General features: G+C 39.5%; 1 protein-coding gene and 1 long non-coding RNA gene across 3 annotated transcripts in view; one reads left to right on the top strand and one right to left on the bottom strand.

The window, feature by feature from the left end:
• Positions 1 to 13,633, top strand: part of LAMA4 (laminin subunit alpha 4) — a 143,569-nt gene extending 129,936 nt beyond the window's left edge. For both annotated transcript variants that reach the window (XM_042987018.1, XM_042987017.1), the window contains exons 31-38: positions 987 to 1,174; positions 2,457 to 2,646; positions 3,519 to 3,674; positions 5,253 to 5,412; positions 6,762 to 6,892; positions 7,959 to 8,052; positions 8,524 to 8,643; positions 13,022 to 13,633. In XM_042987018.1, the coding sequence (XP_042842952.1) occupies positions 987 to 1,174; positions 2,457 to 2,646; positions 3,519 to 3,674; positions 5,253 to 5,412; positions 6,762 to 6,892; positions 7,959 to 8,052; positions 8,524 to 8,643; positions 13,022 to 13,167 (1,185 nt within the window). In that variant the 3' untranslated portion in view covers positions 13,168 to 13,633. The remainder of the gene's footprint in view (positions 1 to 986; positions 1,175 to 2,456; positions 2,647 to 3,518; positions 3,675 to 5,252; positions 5,413 to 6,761; positions 6,893 to 7,958; positions 8,053 to 8,523; positions 8,644 to 13,021) is intronic.
• Positions 3,517 to 10,937, bottom strand: LOC122238713. The gene is made up of 3 exons (XR_006217817.1): positions 9,633 to 10,937; positions 3,708 to 3,872; positions 3,517 to 3,607 (listed from the first exon to the last, which is right to left on the bottom strand). It is a non-coding gene; the product is annotated as an uncharacterized LOC122238713 (long non-coding RNA).
• Positions 13,634 to 14,485: the final 852 nt, after the last annotated feature.

Here is a 14,485-nt window from a genome sequence, read left to right as displayed (position 1 = left end):
CCGACCACTCACCCCCACCCTCCCGAAAAACAAAACCCCATCCTCCCGCCAGTCATCTAAAGTCCTTTCCATCTGGCAACAGCCTGTCTTCCACTTTGCTATCTAAGTGTCTGCTTTTTCAAATCAATTTTCAGTTCCTTTAAAAAAAAGGAGCCATTTCCCACTCGCCTTTCTCTTCCACACCACACACTGCCCGTGGAGGGCATGCAGAATCACTCATTTCCTTCCAGGTCATTTCTACCTATTAGGTCTTCAATAAACATTGCTGGAGTAAATGAATAAATGTCTCATCAGATTTATTTTCATTTACTTTAATTTTGCTTCAGAAACTAAGACTAGACAACCGTTCCATATTAGCCTGTAGTCTCAAAGCTCTAAATTTTAAAATCAACAGCGCAGTTTAAGAGCACAAAGTAATTTTTAAGTATTGCTCTATACCTTGTCGCATAAACGTTTACTACCTATCTCATCACCAAAAATGCTCTTAAATATGTTGAAGGTGTTACTGAGTATGTTAACTTTTTGCACAGCATGCATAAATAATAATCTGTGCGTTAAAGAAATATCGTCTATGATTTGAGGCCTTTATTGATCGATTCTCTCAGCATTCTTTTATTGTCAATATTTCCCTTTTCCACCATTCGTTAAGATGTGCATTTAATTTAAATGCTACAGCCAGTTACCTCTGTAGCTTCAGGTTAGCTCTACTTTACCATCACAGACTAGAATTTTGGATTTGTTAATATGCTGCATTGTTGTTGTTTGTTGTTTTTAATGCCACAGCTACTGCTATCATTTGCTTAAGGAAAGAGAGGGGCCTACTATTTGATGAATGGAAGATCCACAAATAGTACACGTTTTCCTTCCTATTTTGTTATGATGATGATGATGATGATGATGATTAACAATAAAGAAATCACAAATGAACTTTTGCTGCTAGTCTATCACTTTTATCCCTGAATATGCTTTATTTCCTATTCTTATAGGGAGAAAAAAGTAAAGATGCGCCTTCAGGGGATCCTGCCAGCCTGAAGTTCCCAGAGCGGAATGCTCCAAGAGATTCCTACTGCCACCTTTCCAACAGTCCTAGAGCAATAGAGCACGCCTATCAGTATGGAGGGACCGCCAACAGCCGCCAAGAGTTTGAACACTTAAAAGGAGATTTTGGTGAAAAGTAAAGTAACACACGGTCCCTTCCAGAAACTTAATGCTATGGCTGGACTTCATCCTTGTTTGCCATAGCCATCTTTTTCTTACGATCTTTCCTTTCTGTGCCACCTTAATCCTATTGTTTTATCATCAAAATAACGCCACATAGTACGTGATTCATGCTGCCCAATAAATTACATTCTATGTGACTTTCTTCCCAAAAGTAAGATGCAAACGGCAGCATTCTCCTAGGAGTTGGCTGCATTTTATCAAAAAAGAAAGATAATCAAAGAAAGAAACATGGGGCAAATTTCAAATGACTCATCTTCTAACCTTGATATTACCTTCCTTCCCCCATATAAATCGCTTTCAGATTGAAAGTGGGGGTGTCTCTGAACTACTGGAAGGTTAATAAGGAAAGACACTGAAGACACAAAACCACTCTATCTCCACTAACCCTCACGCTATCTGTAAAGCCCAGCACCTCTTCCCAGTATTCTGCAAATCTCCAGGTTACTGAGTACTTTTAAAGACTTCTTTAGTGTTAGTACCCAAATATCCTTATATAGGTCTTATATCCCTTTCAAACCTTCATAGAAGCAATGCATTCAAAAAGAAACCTCTACTGCCTTCTAACTTGCTGTCTCCCTAATAGGCAGTATCCGTATTTTATGTTCATTGGGAAGAATTTAGAGTTAAATCAAACTAGAAATTAGCCTAATAAACGTATCTTATCTATATGGCCTGGAGACAAATGTCTAGAAAGTTTTGTTTAATTCCTACACATTCTGGTGACTGGTTTTAACAGGTGATATCTATTGATTCATTTTTACTGGGAAATAGAAAATGAATCTGTATTTTAGACATTACACAAATGATACTGTTTCTATGCAAATTTATATATATATATATATAAAACTTTATATATATATATATATACATATATATATATATATATATATATATATACATTCATTCCTGACTAGCATTTTTTGTCCATGTGAATAAACTCAATGCAACCACATTTTCAAAGTAAGACACATTCTGATCCATAAGTGAAACAATGCTTCCTTAAATGTAGAATGTAGCCCTGCCGTATAAAGAAGCAGGGAAAGATTTACATTTTTTGAGTTAATCATGCTTTCCCAATATCCATTAATTAATACTAAGGTATAATTAGAAGTAATGCTGCTTAGGATTTGATAGAACAGCTACTCATTCTTCCTTACACTCTGTTTCTGTGGGAAACTAGAGATCACCCTCAGTCTCATTTTACAGAGAGTAAGCTTTTTCTTTTCCTTTACCAGATCTCAGTTTTCCATTCGTCTGAAAACTCGTTCCTCCCATGGGATGATTTTCTATGTCTCAGATCAAGAAGAGAATGACTTCATGACTCTATTCTTAGCCCATGGCCGCTTGGTTTTCATGTTTAATGTTGGCCACAAGAAACTGAAGATTAGAAGCCAAGAGAAATACAATGATGGAGTGTGGCATGATGTGAGTTGAAGGTTGAGAATATTATGATGAGCAAATATTCACCGTTGTCAAATGGACTGACATTAATGCCCTAGTGGTCTCTCTCGAAATACCCATTTTAAAATTCTATTGCCATGTGCTCAGAGTTCAATTTGGAAAGCTTTTTTAAATTCCTTATAAAAATCTTGAAGCATATTATTAAAATGAGTGTAATTTTTTAGTGTAATTATTTTCACCAAAGGACCAATGGCAAACATAAACTGAAGTTTAATTTCTAATGAATTTTCACTTGTTTCTTTCCCACTGCCTGTAAGTTTCTCAATGTTAACAGCAATTGCTGAGTGTCTTTTATAGGCTAAGCTGTGAAAGATACAAAGCGAAGAGTAAATCGCTTAGTTAGGAAGATAGAATAACCACTGGGAGACTATCTAAATATTGAAGCAAATCAATGTTATGTAATGGAAAGAGTAAGAAATGTAAGATGCATGACAATTGCAATAAGTTTAGGAGAGGGAGAAAGCAAGTGGGCTGGTCAGCGGGGAAGAGCTTCATTGAGAACTCTACTAAATATGTATAAGCTGTATTCAGAAATTCAGCCTGTCGCTTTAAATCAAGCTTTAAAGGAAAAAACTAAACTCTCGACCTTCAGAGAAAGGACCAGTATTTTATTTTTTTTCTCAATGGTATCATTTTTTTTTAATATGAACTTTATCGTCAAATTGGGTTCCATACAACACCCAGTGCTCATCCCAACAGGTGCCCTCCTCACTATTTTAAAGAACTTCTGCAGATTTCCCACAGTACTGTAACACCAAAGGTAGAAGAGGCAACCCAGCCTTCCTCCCCAATCTTGGGATATACTTGAGATGTGGTCTTTTCTTTCTCTCCATCAGGTGATATTTATTCGGGAAAAGAGCAGTGGCCGACTGATAATTGATGGCCTCCGAGTCCTAGAAGAGAGTCTTCCTCCTACTGGAGCTGCCTGGAAAATAAAGGGTCCTATTTATTTAGGAGGTGTGGCTCCTGGAAGGGCTGTGAAAAATGTCCAGGTAAGCTAGGCATGACCAGGTAGAGCCACTGACCTTTAGAGTTGGAAGATTATTTAATCTAGGCCCTCGTTTTACAATCAGCCAACTGGCAAGAGTGAAACTGGAGTTTCGCTGGATATAGGCTATCAAAGTGAGGACTGTCCCAGGGGGTGTCTGTCTTGCCTCTGGCATTACAAAGTCAGGAGTGATCTTTTGATTCTATGGTAGAGGGGAGATGAAAAAGTTTCAGAGGTATATAAGCTGTCATGAAAAGTTATGCCTCACGGAGATACTTGGTTGGTTGTTCAGCAAGTACCCATGCTTTTAGGAAGAAAGAAAGAAAGAAAGAAAGAAAGAAAGAAAGAAAGAAAGAAAAAAGGAGAAAGAAAGGGAGAGAGAGAGAGAGAGGGAGGGAGGAAGGAAGGTCATTCCATTATATATTATTGAGTGACAAAAAACTTTTGGGCCATTGGGCCATTATGTAAACTACGATTTCATTTTTGTTTCCTACACACACACATACACACAGACACACATGCACACACAATTTGTAAATGTGGAAGGAAGTGTGGTTACTCCTGCAGAAAAGCAGGGGTATAGTAAAAAACATGTTATTTTTATATTTTAGAAGTTAAAATTGCACCTTTACAAAAATATTTAGCAATAAAGGGGACGTATCAAAGGGCTAATTTTTTTCTTAACAAATATAGATTTGACTTTAGCACAAAAGATTAATGCATTTCTAAGATTCCATAATATATGTGGATAAAGCAAAACAAGGGGGGAGCTTGTGTTATAATTAGATTTTAGGCAACTAGCCCCAATTTCATGACAATCCCTTTAAAAGTAAGGTTTCCAAAGCAGTATAAAATCAGCTGCCCAAAGTGGCCCAAGTTTCAGGTCATGAGGTGTGATAAATGCTCAACCACAAGATCAGGTAATGAAGCCAGAAATGCAAGCTTTCTGCTGCTTATTTAACCATGGTAGACTTAACAGTTAAGAACTTTGTTAGCTGTGGGGCGCCTGGGTGGCACAGTTGGTTAAGCATCTGACTTTGGCCCAGGTTATGATCTCATGATTTGTGGGTTCAAGCCCCACTTTGGGCTCCACGCTGACAGTTTGGAGCCTGCTTGGGATTCTCGCTCTCCCCCTGCCCCCCCCCCCCAACTCATTCTCTCTCTCTCTCTCTCTGTCTCTCTCTCTCTCAATAAATAAATAAACTTAAAAAAAAAATAATTTTGCTTGCCCTCATCAGCATCAGGTGATCTTGGGCCAGCTGTCACCCTTGAAGGAAAACAAACTAGGATCCTTCTAATATTTAATTTGAAAGCCAAAGCTGCAATTTATTTTGTCATAGCGTATGTAAAAACTTTCATAGCTAATTACTGCAGGCTGACAGTCTCAAATACAAAATCCCGGCTTCAAAGAACCAGTTGAGAAGCTACTCCCTGGAAAACAACTGATCCTTCAGATAGCTAAGATAACACGACCAGGAACTGCTTCATTTCTCTCGGGACTCGAGTCCCTTCCTTTTGTTTCCCTTTGGTGCACCTGTGAGTGTTGAGAAACTAGATTTTAAGGAATGTCTTCTTCTCTCAGATAAACTCAGTCTACAGTTTCAGCGGCTGCCTCAGCAATCTTCAGCTCAACGGGGCCTCGATCACCTCTGCATCTCAGACATTTAGCGTGACTCCTTGTTTTGAAGGTCCGATGGAAATGGGAACGTACTTTTCAACAGAAGGAGGATACGTGGTTCTAGGTAACAGTGACTTCCGCGCAGAACATGAATCATGAAACCCTTCTCTCCTGGAGGTGGCTGACAGGGATCTTGGGCTCAGAGTTAAAACTTCAGAATGCCAAACTCACTCAACCCTAGGAAATGGCTTCTTTTCACAAGAATCGCCTTTCTCGCCTCCTGCCATGCCAGACCGGTCATGTATGTCCGTCCCTGTTTGCTTCCCCTGACTAGAGCTTCTCCACAGCTGCCACAACTCTGATGTAGATCATCTGGGCTCTTTTAGAATTTCCTGTGCTGCTCTGTGGTCTAACCTGGGTCAACTCTTAGCCACCCTGCTCTCGTCCTTCTCTGCTGCCTCTTAGCATGACCCATTGTCCCTACCAAAGGAAGTTCCGCTTCCTCCCTTTGCCCTGCATCCCCACCCTTTAGAAATTTTATGTCTGGATTTTTAGTCTCCTCACCTATTACTCTGTCATTCATTGAACCAAGTTTTTATTGTATACCTCCAGTATGTCGGTACCTGTGCCGAGGGATGGAACGTGATAGTTCTGAAAATAAATACATAAAGCCCTAACAGACTACACGCAATCACCATCCAAGCCACCCCAACAAATATTCCACAGAGCAAACATTAGGCATGGCAGTGCAGCCAAGTTCAGGTCTTGGAGTGAGCTTGGACGTTCTCAAAAAGAGTTCATTTTCTTGCATCACTGCAACAGCAGCTCCTAACTGCTTCTACGGTTCTCATGTTTCCTTTCCCCTGAAGTGCTCTGCAGTCCTGGTAGCAGTTACCTTTATCAAAACTTATTTTAAAATACAGACCTGATCAAGTCCACTCCCTTGAGCAAAATAAAGGCAACCTTCCCTGCGGGAGCTCTAGCGCCCTTCCCCCCCCCCCCCCCCCCACCCAGGGCTCCCCACTCGCCAGGCCTCGCTCTACGCTTGCAAGGGACAGCCCAGCCACCCTGGCCTCCACAGGGCTCCCCAAAAGTCCCAGGCTCTGTACTCGTGTCCAGACCACTTCCTCTGCCCAGGTTGCTCTTTTCTCCTCCTCACTTGGAAGCGTTAAGTGGTCCCGCTGGCCGGAATCAGTTTCTCCTCCACTGAGTTCCCACCGCCATGGCGCCTTTTCCACATGCTGCCCCCAGCCCACACCCCACACCGCCCAGCAGGAGTGGGGTGCTAGTTATCTCAGACCCCATGGGGCTTGCCCACCGTGTGTCTGACATGGGAGATACCACTTTCTGCTTTACCGATTGAAAAATCTGCCAAACTTTCAAAAACAGGTATAAAAATACATAATTACAAAATCACACCATGGTTGCAAAATTTAGGTGGCTGCTTTTGAGAGCTAACATTTCTCTCCACAGATGAGTCTTTCAATATTGGACTGAAGTTTGAGATTGCATTTGAAGTCCGTCCCAGAAGCAGTTCCGGAACCCTCGTTCATGGCCACAGTGTCAGCGGAGAGTACCTGAATGTTCACATGAAAAAGGGGCAGGTAGTGTGGGAAAAGTTGTTTTAATAGACCATCTCCTTTGACCTTGGATTCTAGATCTGAAGCGGATTTATGTCACAGAATTAGTTCACCAATCTTTCCTAAGTGGAAAAAAAGAAAACCCAATAGGGAAGCTATACGTGGAATTTAAATGCAGGCAGTACTTAGATTCAGACTCATAGTTGGGAACTGATTCCATTAGAGCAAAGAGCCATGAAAATGTGACAAAGCTAAAAAAAAAAAAAAAATCATCAACAAAATGGAATTAAAAGATTGTAATAAAAGAAAGCATTTTTACAACAAATGAGAGCAGCAAACATATCCAGCTGTCAAAATGAACTCTAAAGCATCTTTCTGTCTACAATATATGTGCATACCAGATGTGTATATGTGCGTATATGTACATAAACATATATATTCTTTTCAATTGCTAGAAATCAAAAAATTGTTATAGTTAAGCACCACTTTCATCCTTAAAAATTATGACTAAAGAACATTCATGAAAGTGTTTGAATAAATATTAAAGAAAAAGCAGCATATTTTCATTTATGTCCCTAACTTAATAGAACTGATTTTTTTTTAATTCTGGTACTGGTAAACCATATGATGATAAAATCCTTATATGGCACTTACTGTGTGTCAGGAACTGTTCTAAATGTTTCCTATGGACTAACTCATTTAACCCCCACCCCCACCCCCGCAGTGGCTCTGTGAGGTAGGTTTTACAAATGAGGAAACAGAGGCACAGAGTGAGGTGACTGGGGCACCAGGTACGAACCCAGGCAGTCTGGCTCCACCAATACCTTAACCTGCTTTGCAGAACACATTCCGTCTTTTGAAATTAAAGGAATTTATGCTATTATCTTCTTGTCCCTCTCCCCCAGCTTCTCTCCTGTGTCATTATTCTGTCCTCTCCTAGGAACAGTTTACTCTCCATAGCCTACCAAAGAGTGACCCCTTGTGTTCACATTGCAAAGCTAATCGTTTGCATGTGGTGAATTTAAGAAATCTAGTTTTATCAGGAGAAGGAGAGATGAAATTATATAATAATGTTCCCTGTCTTTTGCAGGTCATAGTGAAAGTCAACAATGGCATCCGAGACTTTTCCACCTCAGTAACACCCAAGCAGAGTCTCTGTGATGGCAGATGGCACAGAATTACAGGTGAGGAAAACGGAGTGTCCTGGGCTTCCTTTGTAAAGAGAGCCTACACTCCCATGTGTGGAGTGATGGCTTGGGAGAACTTAGACTACAACTTATATGATAAAATAGGGAATGGATGACAGTCTAAACGTGGCCAAGAAAAAAAAAATCGCATGTTACCGTATATATTGAATCCACACGTGATTTGAACATTTGAATACTGCCAAAACGGTCTTAAGGGGTTGTTTAAATAATGCACAATTTATGGAGCAAAGGAAAAGTAGGAGAAAAAGTATCCTAAATATTCTCCCTTTCACAGGAAAATGTTACAGTGATTGCTCGGTTAGACGTTGAAGTTTATAATGATATAGAAGAAAGTGTGGGGTTTATTCTGGAACAAATATAAGCCATTGCTGTTATAAATGAGTCCCTTTCGTGTGAAGATTAATCATTCCAGTGTCGTTTTTGACCAGTCTTTTCCTTGTATTTCAGTTATTAGAGATTCAAATGTGGTTCAGTTGGATGTAGACTCCGAAGTCAACCACGTGGTTGGACCCCTGAATCCAAAACCAGTTGATCACAGGGAGCCTGTATTTGTTGGAGGTGTTCCAGGTAAGAGTTATTTAAAAGGGACAAGTTTCCAAATCCAAAAAACAGTAAGTTCTCATTATTGTTATTATAGTATTAATTATTGAGCCGTATGTTTTCCTAATTCACCTCCAAGGATTTTATATACAATGTCCTTTCATAGGAACAAGTATAGAACTACGCTCCAGACTCCTACCTTGTACATATTACTCTCCCTTTGCTATATATGCTATTTTTTTCTCTTTTCCGTTTCTCAGATCCACATAGTGAAACACACACCCTACTTTTTTCTCTAACACAAAGAAAACCCATTTACTAATACTGCTCTAAGATCTGAGAATCTTGGGGGACTAAAAGTTTGCTGGTAATTACTTCCCTTCCTTACTAAGAAAGAAGTTCTTTCTTACTGAGAAATACACAGTTCTCCTTGTCCAAGATTAGTCTGAATTGTGAAAACAGCTGCAGACCATAAGTTCTTTTGTCCCTATGTAGTGACAGTCCCAAAGAGAGGTTCCCAGCTGCCATCCTGCAAACATCATCAGTAACATTGCTGCTGGTACAATCCAGGATGGTCACAGAAGGACTCTCATGGACCCCCCACAATTGTTTTAAACCTCCGGAGCAGGGACCATGACCTATTGAAAGTGTTTGTTTCACACATTTCACTAACTTGGAAAAACTGAATGTTAAAGCTAAAGAGAGAGAGAGAGAGAGAGAGAGAGAGAGAGAGAGAGAAGGAGAAACCCCAGCTTTTACATCTGGAATTTGGTGGAGATTTTAAGGAAAAACTTAACATGGTTTTTCCTTGTGTCCTACCTAGATTATTTTAGACTGACCCATGTAAAGGCAAGTAATACTTTAATGAAGAGAGTGAGAGGGAAAAAAAAGAGAGAAAACACAGATAAAATTAAGCACCTGACACTGGGTAGTCACAAAATCATACCATCTAAGCACTCCTCTGCTTTGTAACATGAATTTTTCAAATACTAGTATTGACAATAACAGTAACTCACTGATGAAACAGTTGAGACCTTCCTCTTCTTTACGTCCACTATCCGCGCCCATCTCCATTCCCCAGCCCTCTCCTTTGGCTCCAGGCCGCGGCTCTCAAAGGGATTCTGGCAAAGGCCACCACTGAACTTCCTGCAGGCGGTACATAAGAAGTGTCAGTTCTTCTGTTTCTGTACATTGCCTTCTTCCTGGAAACCACAACGTGGTTTAAAATATTTCACACGTTCCCAAGAGCGTGCAACACCAAATTTAGCAAGGCCCTTGATCTTCTGGCCCCTCCTTACCCCTGCCTCTGGGGTCTCTCCACACCTTCTGAGACTTACAGTTTTCTGAATGCTCAGCGATGCTCTCCTTGCTCCGGGCCTTTAATAGCACACAGGGAAATGTTCTTGCTTCCCTCCCCCCATACGTTTGGAGGAACAACTTCTCCCACTCTTTTCCCAATTTATTGACCTTTAGGACTCAGCTCCGACCTCTACTTACACACACATCCCCTGCTCTTCCTAGAATGTGCTACCTTTACATATCCCTTTTGTAACACTTAACCACAGACTATTGTTGAAATTCAATAGTATACTCCTTGCTGCTAGGGGCCCGTGACTTCATTCAACACAAAACAAACATTTACAGTCTACTAAGCACTGTGCTGGGCTCCCAGAAAAGGACAAAACAAGCACGGCCCTCCTTCATGGAACTGACAGTATTTGTTCTTTCCTTTGCACCAAAGTGCTTTACTCTATCATTCAAACAAATATTTCTCCTTGATTCTTGTCTGTTGTCAGAGTGTGATCCCAACATTACACACTGCCATCATCTCCCACTACAAGAGCTGCTAAGCTCCATAGACTGGGTGGGAAAGGTGGACCTGAAGCCAGACTCAGCCTGCCTGAGGCATATAATGAACAGCAAATTTTAGCTAAGGAGCCCGCACACAGGAACTAGTGGGCCAGGGGGAGCTAACCACCAACCCACTGCACCATTACAGCTTTTAATTCCATCTAGGAAATGTGCCAGCAAGGCTAGAACGAAAGCAATTATAATTTAAGCTGAATGTCATTAATTACATCACATTGAGCTGTTCAACATTAATTCCACTAAAATCACATCAGAAACCGACGCATGAAAAAGAATAACTAAAGGAAATTAAGGCATAAATAAACCTTATTTGGAATCCTATTGGAATTCCAACCAGTTCTCTTCTATCATGCGAACCCTGATAACACTATTCCTGTCAATAAAAAGTTAATGCATTTAATGAACTATATTCCCCAAAGTCAATTTTATTGTATAATTTAAAAATCAAAATTAGAAATTAAAAAAAATTGTGGGAATGGAAGCTGGTACAGCCACTCTGGAAAACAGTACGGAGGTTCCTCAAAAAACTAAAAATAGAACTACCCTACGACCCAGCAATTGCACTACTAGGCATTTATCCACGGGATACAGGTGTGCTGTTTCGAAGGGACACGTGCACTCCCATGTTTATAGCAACACTATCAACAATAGCCAAAGTATGGAAAGAGCCCAAATGTCCATCGATGGATGAATGGATAAAGAAGATGTGGTATATATATACAATGGAGTATTACTCGGCAATCCAAAAGAATGAAATCTTGCCATTTGCAACTACGTGGATGGAACTGGAGGGTATTATGCTAAGTGAAATTAGTCAGAGAAAGACAAAAATCGTATGACTTCACTCATATGAGGACTTTAAGAGACAAAACAGATGAACATAAGGGAAAGGAAACAAAAATAATTTAAAAACAGGGAGGGGGACAAAACAGAAGAGACTCACAAATATGGAGAACAACTGAGGGTTATGGGAGGGGTTATTGGGAGGGGGAATGGCTAAATGGGTAAGGGGCATTAAGGAATCTACTCCTGAAATCATTGTTGCACTATATGCTAATTTGGATGTAAATTTTAAAAAATAAAAAATAAAATTAAAAAAAGTTTTTAATTAAAATAATGTAATCCACACATACACACACATTTGACTGTTCCTCTACTGAAAAGCCTGCATTATTCTATCATAGTCAGGCTTTTAACCCAAGGAATGTTCTTAATACTGTGTTGATTTTATTAATCAGTTACTTAGGGTACTGGGGCACTTTACTGTCACTACCTACCATAAATTGTGTGGTGAATTATGCAGACCATAATTTCTATATGAATTATTTTCTCTAGATGATGTTCCCCATAAACCAAGGGTGGTAAGCTTGAGCAGAATGAAAAGGCATGTTCTAAAACTAGTATCCAAAATGGGCAGAAGAAATAGATGTTTCTGCCCCTTACACTCTTTCCTGTTCACTCATTTTTATTCTGGTGATGAAGTACACTGAGCAGCCTTGAAGAATATATATAGTCATACTAATCTAGAGACAAAGAGAATTGATCTCAGCCCCCTTCCAAATCTAAAACTTGATAATTATTCTAAATATGAAATGCTATTTCCATGATTTATTTTCAGTACAAAGCTTCTGCACAGTCTTAATCTACACTGCTTAGAAAACTTATTACAGCTGCTTGATGGTATTTAATTTGCTGTCCTGTTTTATGTTCCTTCCTGAGTTAGTGATTTCGAAGTGTTTTCCGTCTCTTATCTGCTACTGCTCACATAGCTGTTTGTTCATAATAATAAGCTTTGACTAAATGGATTTTAATTCCATGAAATTTCTAAGTCCTCTCAATTGCTTTAAATTATATTGCTTCTATCATCCAACACATTTAATTTTATCTGTACAATTAATAAGCATAAGGCTTCTTCTAGATCTCTAATTAAGATAAGGGGAGAATGTTCCCCTGGCATTCTACCGGGCACCTGTGCCCATACAAAGACTAGTCTAATTATCATTATCCCATTTATAGTTCTCAAACCCTGAGCTCAGAAAAATTAAAATTTCGTTTATATGAATTCATTATTTTCTCATTATATTTTATGAACTTGGCAAAAATGTGGAGGCTTAAAGGCAAAGGGTGATGATACAAATTAAGCAGAAACATGAACCAAGTCTAAAAACAGTGTGGAAGCTAAAATTCCTTTCCCTTTTCTCATTAAATCACACAAAAATAAGTATAGATCCTGAAAATTCACTACTGAAGCCTTATATATAAGTGGTAGATTTCAGCCCTGGAAGACAAATGAAATCTACTCAGAAATTTGATCAGGGAAAACATGGCAAAACTTTAAAATTACCACATGTTCATATTTCTTCAAAGGCAGATAAATTTCCTGAGAAAAGGAGTCAATTATAATTATATTCCACTTTTGACATGGAAATCATCTTGATGATGTGAGCAGTTACTATGTATATTTCTGCCCAAGTAATATTTGGACTTGGAATGCCTCACTTGCAATCTTGGTTTTTCGTTTCTTTCTTTTTTTCAGAGTCTCTGCTGACCCCGCGCTTGGCCCCCAGCAGACCCTTCACAGGCTGCATCCGTCACTTTGTGATTGACGGGCGGCCCGTGAGCTTCAGTAAAGCAGCCCTGGTCAGCGGCGCCGTGAGCATCAACTCTTGTCCAACAGCCTGACGCAGCAGAGCAAAACTGCCCCTACGAAGTTCTTGAGAGCACTGAAAGAAACACAAAGCCAGCTGGGAGGAACAGCGACTTTTCCTCCCGGTGGGAGCCTTCATCTAGTTGAGCAGGACTTAAATGAATCGTCAGGGACTGGGTGTTTATTAATAATTTCTTACTTGGATTCTGACCTTGGATCCAAAAGGTCTCCAATGAACAACAATCAAAGGAGTGTTACACTTACTTGTATTATTTCCTGCTGGTGAAATTACTGTTCCTGTTTCTAATAAAATAGAAGGGATCCTAAATAAACACTGGCACACATTTTTTTAAGTATGCCTAGATTCTCAGATTCATCTTTCTTTCAGGGATGATACTTTGAATTGGATTACACCAGAATATCTGAAGTATACTTTTCTTTATCCTGAAAACATTTACGAATTTATATAAAATCTAAAATTAGAGGACAAGTTTGCTTTTAGCATTTTCATTTGATCAGTATAACAAGGATATTTGGGGTTTATAGCAGTTACAATGTTTAAGAAAATAAATTTCTTTTTTTTTAATTTTTTTAACATATATTTATTTTTAAGAGACAAAGACAGAGAACAAGTGGGGGAGGGGCAGAGAGAGGAGACAGAATCTGAAGCAGGCTCCAGGCTCCAAGCCGTCAGCACAGAACCCAACACAGGGCTCGAACCCATGAACTGTGAGGTCATGACCTGGGCCGAAGTCAAATGCTTAACTGACTGAGCCACCCAGGCACCCCAAGTAAAGTAAATTTCTAACAAATTTTTAGAAAAATGGAAGTATAATTTTTTCTAGATAAGAAAAAAAGAGTTAAACCACTTTTGCCCCTTATTTCTGTATTTTTTAATGTTTATTTTGAGAGGGAGAGAGAGAGAAAGAGAGAGAGAACACATGCACATGAGCAGGGGAGGGGCAGAGAGAGGAGGAGAGAGAATCCCAAGCAGGCTCCATGATATCAGTGCGAGCCTGACACAGGGCTCTATCTCATGAACTCTGAGATCGTGACCTGGGCCGAGATCAAGAGTTGGACGCTTAACTGAGCCACCCAGGCACTCCCCCCTTATTTCTTTAAAATAAAAATAAAATGGCATGAGGGGAAGCTTCTGTAAGATATCATTACTGTGTGCTCTATAAGAATCATGAAGGATATTACAACAAAGAAAGTATGACACAATCATAAAATTCTATTTACAAGTATAGAAGTCCTCTTATTAAAAGTTTTTCCCCACATAACTAAAACACAATTAGTATTATTTCTAAAATTTTATAATTTTGTAGGTGCCTATACTCATAAAATCTAGAA

Source organism: Panthera tigris, chromosome B2 (assembly GCF_018350195.1).
Source record: "Panthera tigris isolate Pti1 chromosome B2, P.tigris_Pti1_mat1.1, whole genome shotgun sequence".
NCBI lineage: Eukaryota > Metazoa > Chordata > Mammalia > Carnivora > Felidae > Panthera > Panthera tigris.
This window is presented reverse-complemented; position numbering and strand designations above follow the sequence as displayed.